This window comes from Otolemur garnettii, unplaced genomic scaffold, assembly GCF_000181295.1.
Source record: "Otolemur garnettii isolate 467f Iridium unplaced genomic scaffold, OtoGar3 scaffold00176, whole genome shotgun sequence".
In the NCBI taxonomy this organism is placed as follows: Eukaryota; Metazoa; Chordata; class Mammalia; order Primates; family Galagidae; genus Otolemur; species Otolemur garnettii.
In genome coordinates, this window is record NW_003852571.1 from 2716473 (window position 1) to 2726937 (window position 10465).

A 10465-nucleotide genomic window follows, 5' to 3' on the forward strand; every position below is an offset into this window, starting at 1 on the left:
GGGTCCGGGCTGGGGATTCGAACCCGCCACCTTAGGTGTACGTGGCTGGCGCCTTAGCCGGTTGAGCTATAGGCGCCGAGCCATTTCCTTGGGTTTAAAAGTAATATACATTCATTATAGAGTGGAGTGGAAGAGAACTTGGGCTCTGGAGTCAGACAGCCGGACTTCATTTTCACTTCTGTCACTGATTGTCATCTGTGTGACAGTGGGCAAATTACTTGGCTGTTCTAAGTCTCAATTTGCTAATATCTAAATTGGGTTGTTAAAAGAGGCCGCTTGCAATTCCATGTGAATTTTAGGATCAGCTTATTCATTTCTTTAAAAAAAGATGTTGAGATTTTGTTAGGGATTGCATTCGATCTGTAAATTACTTGGGCTGAAGTTGCCATCTTCACCATATTAAGTTTTCCAGTCTGTGAGGGTAGGATGTCTTTCTATTCACTGAGGTCTTCTTACTTTGCAGTGTCTTGCACCACCTTTGTTGCTTAACATTTTTTTTTGATGCAAATATAAATGGAATGGTTTTCTTCATTTCATTTTCCAGTTGTTCTTGTGGTGATGTATAGAAATACAACTAGTTTTTGTTTGTTAATCATGTATCCTACTCATTTGCTGAAATCACTTATTAGCACTAATAATTTTTTACATATTACTTTGGGGTTTTTATAGTATATAAGATCATATCAGATGAATTTTTAAAAGTATTTGTAGACCTCATTATTATGTAAATGTAATCATTTACACCAGAGTTTTCTAAATTTATAGTTTATAGCCTATTGGGGTATGAAATCATTTGAATGTGCAAGTTTTATTTCGTGAACCTTTTGTGTATATAATATACATAGGTATTTATATGTAAATATTTAAGTATATGTAAACATTTCTTTAAAAAACCTTTCTAGGAATAACAGTTAAATTTTGAAACCCATTGCCTTATGCCATTTTTCATATGCAATTGGAATATAAGATTATGGGATAAGTTAGATAAAGGTGAAATTCTTAGCAATTTCTTTTCATTATCTTGGAATTAATAATTCTGGGCTGGAAGATGTTTTCTGGATATAAAAATAATTGAGCAGAATATTTACTTTCTGTTCACCAGTGGCCTCTGTGAATATTAAACATGAGATTTTTGCTTTTCATGGTTTCTGATCAGTCACTTAGCTTTTTTTGGTATTGTGGAGAAGATATCCTATTCAAATTCAAGATATTTTCTTGAGAATTTCTTTTATAAAAGATGGTGATCTAACTATTAATATTTTATATGAGATATGTATTATAAATGAAAATAAAAGCCATATTATGAAGGATATTATAAACTAGAAAGACATCTGTTCTTCAATTGATAGAAATTATTAAATAAAATATATAACAGTATTTGTGATAATTTCAAATTTATTGACTATAGTAAAGAATTAAGAGAGAACTTACAGCTTTTAGTACAAATGAAGTACTTTAAAACATAACTATTGTACATGAATACAAAATTATTTTATAGAAAGATAAAATATTCCTGTGTATTATACCTGTGATAAGATGTCTCTCTAGTTTAATAAGTTAAATGGTGTTTGATTTTCCATGTTACTGCTTTGTGTGATGTTTTGTGATGTTTAATTGCACCCACAAGCAGTCCGGTAGGACTGTGGGCTGTGGGCAGTGAAGGGCACGAGGGCTGCAGGCAGCATTCACAGACTCACTCACTGCTCGTCCCTCTCCTCCGCTGCCCAATTATTGATGAGGCACCTTCCTGTGGTCCATAGATTTTTCTGACATCTTTTGTACTACATTACAGAATATAACATGTGTTGGAATGAGCCTGGCCTTCAGAACTTTGAATTTTGAAGGATTGTGTTTGAATTCTCCTCTCTCCTGATAACCGTGCCTATATAGATGAGTCACTTGATTCTCCTTAGCTTCAGTTTCCTTTGGGGAAAGGTATGGGGATACCCCAGGTTACAGTAAAGAGTACTTGGTACTGTGTTTTTATATGGCACGTCAAATATAGTACCTGGCATGATAATCGCTCAAATAAGTGGTAGCTCTTAATACTGGAATTATCATCAATACTTAGTAAATGGTATTTCCTTTCCTGCTCCCTAAAACTTTTACATACGTCCTATCACTTTCAAGCAGAACCTGACTAATTCTAGTACGCTCATCTGTGCTGTTGGCTATCTGTTAGTGGACCAGTTTTCCCATAAAACTGTGTAGACTTTACTGATGGTGCTGTGGTGTGTTAAGTGATGGATGATGTGAAGTACCTTGCAGTCTTAATGTGAAAATACAGGTATACTAGATGTGTCTGTGGGGGAATTTTTTTGGTGGCCTCAATCATAGCTCACTGCAGCCTCAAAGTCTGGGGCTCCAGTGATCCTCCTGCCTGAGTAGCTGGGACCACAGGTGTGTGCTGCCATACCCTGCTAATTTTTTCTATTTTTAGTAGAAAAGGGATCTTGAACTTAAGACCTCAAGCGATCCTCCCACCTTGGCCTCCCAGAGTGCTAAAATTAATAGGCATGAACCACCCTCCCACCCCCCCAGTGTATCTGTTTTTAAAATACAAAAAACCCTGAGTACTAACCAAGCACCGTTCCTTCCTTTTGCCCTGCTGTAGTTCTGTGCTGCTCATCTCCCCGCTGAGTCAGACGCCCCAAAGCATTACCAGGCAGTATGTCGCGCACTGTTTGCAGAAACAATGGAGCTGCACACATTTCTGACCAAAATCAAGAGTGCAAAGGAGGTAAGTACTATTGTTTTGATGTTTGTTGGCATTGTGAACAGTAAATCTGAGTTTTTAACACTCTTCATTCTATTATTTTAAAAAATTTATATCTATCCTTCTGAGGAGTACTGAAAATCATTTAGAAAAGAAACAACCTAGGCAAAATTAAATTACTCTTTTAAAACATCAACAATGTAACTATTTTAACAACATTTTCATACAGCTTCCTTACAATTGGTCAGTAAGTGCTGCTGAACTGGTTCAGTCCATTCCCATGTGACTAGCATTCCTCTCTTCTGGCCATTCGGAAACATGTTATACCTCTGCCAGGAAGGGACAAGGGCTCAGAAAGGAGGTGACACTCCATCTGATTGTTTAACTATTTTAGAGTGGATTTCATTAAAGATTTAATAGGGGATATTGGAATTAACATTTAGGTAATCCAAAATTGTATTTTATCTGTTTTAATTATTAAATAAAACAGTGTGTTACATAGATAGTTGTGGAAATTCAATGAGATCTTACAAAACAGCATAGCTTCTATTACAAAGTGCTAGTACGTGGTAGGTAATGGGTATCTGCATTAGTTAGGGTCCTCCAGAGAGGCAGAACTGATAGGATGTATATGGATCTATGACAGGAATTGGCTCATGTGATTATGGAGGCTGAGAAGTCCCATGGCCGGCTGTGTATAGGCTAGAGACCCCAAGCTCTTCCAGTATAGCTCAAGCCAACTCCAGAGGCCTGAGAAACTTGGGGTTGCTGGTGTAAGTCCTGGAGCCCAGAGATTGGGCAGCCTGTGTTCTGATGTCCAAGGCAGGAGAAGAGTGATACCAGCTCCAGGAGAGCAACCCCTTCTCCTTGGCTGTTACTATTCTTGTGGCCCAGCCAATTGGATGGTGTCTGCTCATATTAGAGTGGACCATTGCCACCAGTCCACTCAGACTCTTAAGCCAGCCTCCTCCAAAGCACAATCACCGATGCATCCAAAAGTAATGCTTTGCCAGTTCTTTAGGTATTCTTTAATTCAGTCAAGTTGATCCCTACAATTAACTATCACACTATCATTTCTTTCATGACTTTAGTACTGTGCTCATCTGAAGCAGCAGGCTAAAACTTAACTGTGAACTATAGTTGGGATAAACACATGCTGGATGTGTAAGCAAAGAAGGAAAAACAAGTTGCCAAAATAGATTTATTTAGCCCTGATAATAAGTAGGGCATGGATGTCTCAGCCAGATCACCCGTACTAAAATCACCCTTCAACAACCCCTCTGTGTGTATCAGAGTGAAGGCACTAAGCATCTTCCTCTGCTTGAGCTAGGGTGCTGCTTACAGCCTGTCATTTTATGGTTGGACAATGAAAGGCTGTGCCTTTTTTTGAAAAAACATTTTACAAAACTGGATCTAAGAGGAAACAGACTAGAAAAGGGTAGACTGTTTGAGGACTAGAATCTATCTATCTGCATACCATGGACTAGCTGTTCTTGGACAGGACCAGAGGCAGTAGGATCTGACAAAAAGCTTCAAAGTGGACATCCAAAAGCACATCCTCAACTAGTTTATCAAACAGTGGGAAGATTACTTTTTAAGGTTGTTATTACCTTCTCTAGCTTGTTAAGATTGCTATTACCTTCCCTGGAGTGTTATTTTTAAGCTGTAAGTACAGCCCTGTGGGGTTAACAGAGGAAATTAAATGAGTTCTTAAAATCCTTCCAACACTGAGATTCTTGCATATGATTTCTGCGCTTAAAGAATAATATTAGTAAGTATCTTTACTATTCTCCTTCATTGAACATTAAAAAATATTTTTGTTCTTCATTAAAACTGCTTTACCTGATAAGCAAACACATTTTTAAAAAGAGGTTTAAACTTTGATAAAGCTTATTAAAATAAAAAGCTCACAGGTGGGATAAAATTGCTGTGCAGCTGTACCTGCAAAAAGTGGCTAGGCCAGTGCCTGGGGGCCTCAAGCTGGTCAGGGTTTCAGCCACATGTCTTACCTTGTCACCACCCTAACATTAGGTATTTCTAGGTGCTGATCTCACCATTTTCTCTTCTCCTTCTGCTCAGTTTCTATCTGCTGATCTTCCTCTCAACCTTTCCCCATCTTTGCTCTAGAAACTGCGCTCCATTTTGAAAATGAGCTCATTACAACAGGCCGTGTGCAAGCTGGAAACCCTGGGGTCTCTTCTCAAGTCTCTTCTGAGAACAGCCTGCCACAAAGGCAGTGCTTCCTTCTAGCACTAGAAGGGGCTAGTAGGGGCTGCTTTCTCCCCCCACATCTCCATGTCTGTGGACTGTGGTGGGGTTGGGAACATCTGTCTCTCTCCTCTCTGCCTCCCCAAAATTGGCCTTCATGTTAGACAAACAGCCTTCTTCCTCTGAAGCTCACACTGTCTCTTAAACACATTGTTACTGACATCTGCTGTCATCTTGAGGGATCCTTGCCTCCTCTTCACTTGTCTGCTGAATGTGCTTTTGTCTTCATGATAAGCTGCAGTTGTTTCCCCTTGGAACTTGTGGGCTCTGGTTCCCCACTTCCTAACTCTACTTCCTGCCTTCTAGCTCTTTCCTACACTACTGCCTAAACTGACCTTCTATTCCTTTGATTCTCCTGGTTTCTTCCAGTTTATCATCTTTCCTGGATTCTTTCCTTTCCTATATGAACTGAGCTCAGTCTTTTTTTCCCGGGGCTCAGACCCACCTGTGCCACCTAGCTCACGACGTTAGCCTCCCACTCTTTCCCTTCATCACTGAGAGCCTCTCCATCAGGTTTCTTCCTTTTTGTTGATGGATGATTTTTTGTAGAGGAACCTATGTCTCCAAGCCTAAATCCTGTGTGTTATGTGTTACAGGCAGGTCCTCACTGGCCTGAGGACCCAGCCAGTGCACGATTGTTTTCTGCAGAGGGTTGCAGGGATTCTGGGCACACCCTGCCTCCTGTGTCCCCTGTGCACTTTCTCTCAGCACTTCCCACTCCTACCTTTTCCTTCTTCCCCTCCCACTGGACTCTCAGGAGCTTTTGTCCAGTGCTCCTCAGTAGTGAAGTGATTTCTTCACCTCCCCTGAATGTCACTTGACCTCTCCCGGGGCTATTCTGTGGGGATCGTTACTTTCAGTCTGGCTAGTTCTCCTGAGTGACACCTCGACACCTGGGAGTTCAGCATCACCATGCTGCCCCTGACAGACCTGGCTCTCCATCGCCTATAGAATGCAGTGAAAACACCGCTGCATTGTGCTCGAGGCCCTTCACTGTCTGTCATCGCCTTGTATTTTTATATTCCTTGTTGAACTGCCGCCTTTGCATTTTACACTACCTCATAAAAATTGGCTATCTCATATGAGTACATCAGGCTGCTGTTTGTCTTACCCTCGTACAGTCTGGAATTCTCCTTCTCTCTTTACCTGCTTGGTGAACTCCTATTTATCCATCAAAACCCTGCTCTTCTGTTACCTCCCTTGTAAAGTACTATTGACTTCCTTCCACTGCTTCTACCTCTGTAAGCTCATCCCACTGCATGGTGGTCATTTGCTTACATCTTTGTGATGCTGTTTGTGCAGCCAGACCAGGTGCTTCATGAGGTTACTGACTTTTTAAAGCCATCTTTATTTTAGTCACTCTTAATGTAGTATGTGGTACATAGGAACCTCTAGAAATGTTTGCTAAACTAAAATAATTTCTATATTTCTGTGCTTTCCCATAACTTTAAGGATTTTCTTTTGATTGAAAAGAAGTCTCTTTTCTTTTCCTTTCCTCTCATTTCCTTTCCTCTCCCTCTCCTCTCCTCTCCCTCTCCTCTCCTCTCCTCTCTCTTTCTCTCTTTTTTAGGCAAAGTATTACTCTGTTGCCCCAGGCTTGAGTGCAGTGGCATCAGCATAGCTCATAGAAACCTCAGACTATTGGGCTCAAGTAATTCTCCTGTCCCAGCCTCTGGTGGGGCTACAGGTGCCTACCAGAACTCCCAGCTGATTATTCTATTGTTTTTTAGTAGCGAAGAAGTCAGTTTTGAAATCATCTCTGGCTATTTGAAACATTTTGGCCAAAATATTTCTGCATTTCTGTACTACGTATTTCTGTATTCTAGTAAATATGAGAACTTTTGTTGGGGCTGTAGATGAGATCCTCAAGGGCTCTTGCCATTCCTTAAATTTATACATAAACATTCACTTAGTAGGGTGTCCTGGTAAGGCAATTAGTCAAATATGCAGAAATCCTGAAACTTAAAGCATCTATACCATGTAGTTACAGATTTATGCCATATCAATTGCCTGTCAGCACTAAGGTTTCAGGGGTGAGGTCCTTTTTTTTTTTTTTATTGAATAGTAACTGTGTACATTAATACACTTCTGGGGTACAGTGTGGGGTTTTCTCAGGGGTGAGGTCTTACAGGGTCCAAATAGTTTCCTTTTCCTCTGCAGTGTAGAAAGGTTTTTTGAAATGTTACACAATTTTTACACATTATTAAATCGTTCATGTATGTATATTAGTAATTTTAACCTTTTCTCAAGAGTACTAAATTCACACTACTAATAAAATATTATATATATATTAATTTGGTATTTTTCCAAAGATTTCAAAATAATTTATACATCTTAAGAGTTTTTATACTATGAATCAGCATGTACCAAGTGGAATTTTCAAAATACAGCAGAACCTCATAATTTACCACTTCCCCACATTGACCTCCTTAAGTTGACCTGATTTTATAGACGAGACACGTACCACATGTACATATCAGTACACTAGGCCTAATTCCTTATGTTGACCCCCTCTGTATATTGAATAGTTTGTTATAGTCCCTTGGGTGATCAACTTACAGAGGTTCTCCTGTGTTTCATTCCTCTGATTCAACGAAACGAATAATTGGATTATTAGTGATTTTCATACTACCTTATGTCTGTATATACATATATGCATTTGTGTATGTAAGTTAGAGTAGAATCTTAGTATTGTTAACAGTTCAGCTCAGTTGCTGATAATGTTCCTGATTTAATAGTCCAAAAGTAATTTATAGTGAATTTCTTACATGCTAACTTAATTAAAATGTAAAATCTATATCTGTTTTCAGTTGTTACAGTTGTTCTATTAAGTGGTAATTACATTTACTGAACCTGGTTACTTTATAAAGCTTAGTGCTTGGTTTATCATTTATTCATTTAGAAAGCAAATTTATTTTCACTCTAGTCTCTTTTCTTGGTGATGATTTTCTTTTTAAACAGTGAGCTAAATCCCTTAAGGTATTCTCTGAATGATAAAGAAGATTTGGGTAGGCCTGCCATTACTGTCTCGTGAACATGGACAGTACTGTGTGTCCTGAGCACTTTGATAGCCTTGTGTGTCAGTGTAGCTAGAGGGACTATCTGTGCACCCTGTTGAGTGCTTCAGGTTGTATAAAAGAAGAGCCACTTTGCCCTGAGCCAGCAGCACCACAGGCCAGAACCAATTACAAGTGTGGTAGTATCTTTTAGTCCATTGTTGTCTAGGTAATTTTTTGATCATCAGTCCTGATTTTGCTACTATTACATGAAATTATCTATCAGCTCCAAACACTTTAACCCCTCCTGGTTTCTTGAATTTATACCACTCCCAGTGTATGGTGTCTGTGACTCTTACTTTGCAAATTAGAAAACTAAGGCTTAGACTCTAAGGCTTAGACTCATGTTTTAGAGAGATTAGAGTTTCTCATGGTATATGCTGATACCAGTGTGTCCCCCCTCATCACCTGTCAGTCTAGTGAAGGTGCTCCAACCTGTTCACTGCTGTTTTCCTATAAGAATGTCACATATAGTGGGGCACAGTGGCTCACAAATGCATTCCCAGCACTTTGGGAGGCCAAGGTGGGAGGATTGCTTCAGGTCAGAAGTTGTTCAACACCAGGCTGGGCAACATAGCGAGACCTCATTTCTACCAAAAATTAAATTAGCCAGGCATGGTGGTGCGGGCCTGTAGTTCTAGGAATTCAAGGGCACAGTGAACTATTATGTGATTATACCACTGCCCAGCTGACAAAAGGAGACCCCTATCTCTAAAAGAAAAAGAACGTTGCTGTGTTGGAAACACAGACAGTCCCTAAAGAAAGTGTGGGCAGGTATTTTGATGTAGTCTTCTGAGCAGGCTTTGAAAGAAAGCTAGTGTGAACCAGAGAGAATGAAACTTGGCTTTTAGGGGGGAAAAGAGTGTTCATGAGAGAATGTGTGTGTGTGTGCTTTGGAGGGGGAGGGTCCCACATATGTGCATGAATAGAGTAAGGGAAGGGGAGCCACCATCTTAAGTTTAGGTATGAAATAAGAGAAAGGCATAAAGTGGGAAAAGATGGAATATCATAGACATGTCAGAGACAGAGGTAAAATAATTTTAAGACTAGAGAGTCAGTTGACTTTATTCTGATAATGTTCTTACCATGCTGTGACCATCACCGCCTCCATGTTGAGAGTGTACAATACACTTTGAAATTCTCTGGTAAAGGCTCGGCGCCTATAGCTCAACCGGCTAAGGCGCCAGCCACGTACACCTAAGGTGGCGGGTTCGAATCCCCAGCCCGGACCCGCCAAACAACAATGATGGCTGCAACCAAAAAATAGCCGGGCGTTGTGGCGGGCACCTGTGGTCCCAGCTACTTGGGAGGCGGAGGCAGGAGACTCGCTTGAGCCCAGGAGTTGGAGGTTGCTGTGAGCTGTAATGCCACGGCACTCTACCCAGGGGGACAGCTTGAGGCTCTGTCACAAAAAAAAAAAAAAAAAAAAAAAAAAGAAATTCTCTGGTAAACACATTTTTCACAGTAGAGATATAACTATATTTATTATAGTAGGAAAAAGAAGAAAAAGCTATATAATAGAAGTAGACTTTTAAAAGATTCCTTTTAAAGAATTCTTTCTTTAAAACAACTCATTTCTCTATTTTGTAATTTAAAATATTTATATTGGCTTGGTGCCCATACGTAGCTCAGTTGTTAGGGCTCTGGCCACATACACCGAGGCAGGCGGGTTTGAATCCAGCCTGGATCTGCTAAACAACAATGACAACTGCAACAACAAAAAATTAGTCGGGCGTTGTGGTGGCCGCCTGTGGTGCCAGCTACTTGGGAGGCTGAGGCAAGAGAATCACTTAAGCCCAAGAGTTTGAGATTGCTGTGAGCTGTGATGCAACAGCACTGTACCAAGAGTGACATAGTGAAACTCTGTCTCAAAAAATATATATATATTTATATTAACACTGATCTTTTTTTAAAAGTTCCTGCATTGTTGGTGAAGCTTCTACTACTCATTATTCATGTGACCTCTTAATTCCAATAGCCTTTGCAAGACTTCTGTTTACTTATCTTTAGAAGTAGGGAGGGGGAAATAAGATATGCTAAGCTTCTTTCTAGGCATAAAATTCTATGCAGAAAATACCAATGTGATGATTAAATCTTTGCTTTATTTATTCAACAAGCTTTTCCTCATTTTTGTGTCAGTCTTGTTATGTAGGTAAAAATGTATACAGTAAATAGCTAAGTGCATGCCCAGTAAAATTTGCTATCAAATTATTCTATACTACTTTATTTTATATTTTAAATTTGATTTACTGGAAACCAAATTTTCAATTGATCTTACGGGAAGGAAATTCAGTATTTTAGATTAGTAATCAAATTTGAGGATGCTTGTAGACCTTTTAAAGACTTAGATTTGGCTCGGCGCCTATAGCTCAACCGGCTAAGGCGCCAGCCATGTACACCTAAGGTGGCGGGTTCGAATCCCCAG

The 10465-nt window shown here is 39.7% G+C and overlaps 1 protein-coding gene across 2 annotated transcripts in view; it reads left to right on the top strand.

Moving 5' to 3' along the window:
* The window catches only part of SPIRE1 (spire type actin nucleation factor 1), a 205718-nt gene that overhangs the window by 93073 nt on the left and 102180 nt on the right, over positions 1-10465 (top strand). For both annotated transcript variants that reach the window (XM_023519463.1, XM_003800472.3), the window contains exon 3: positions 2615-2740. In XM_023519463.1, the coding sequence (XP_023375231.1) occupies positions 2615-2740 (126 nt within the window). The remainder of the gene's footprint in view (positions 1-2614; positions 2741-10465) is intronic.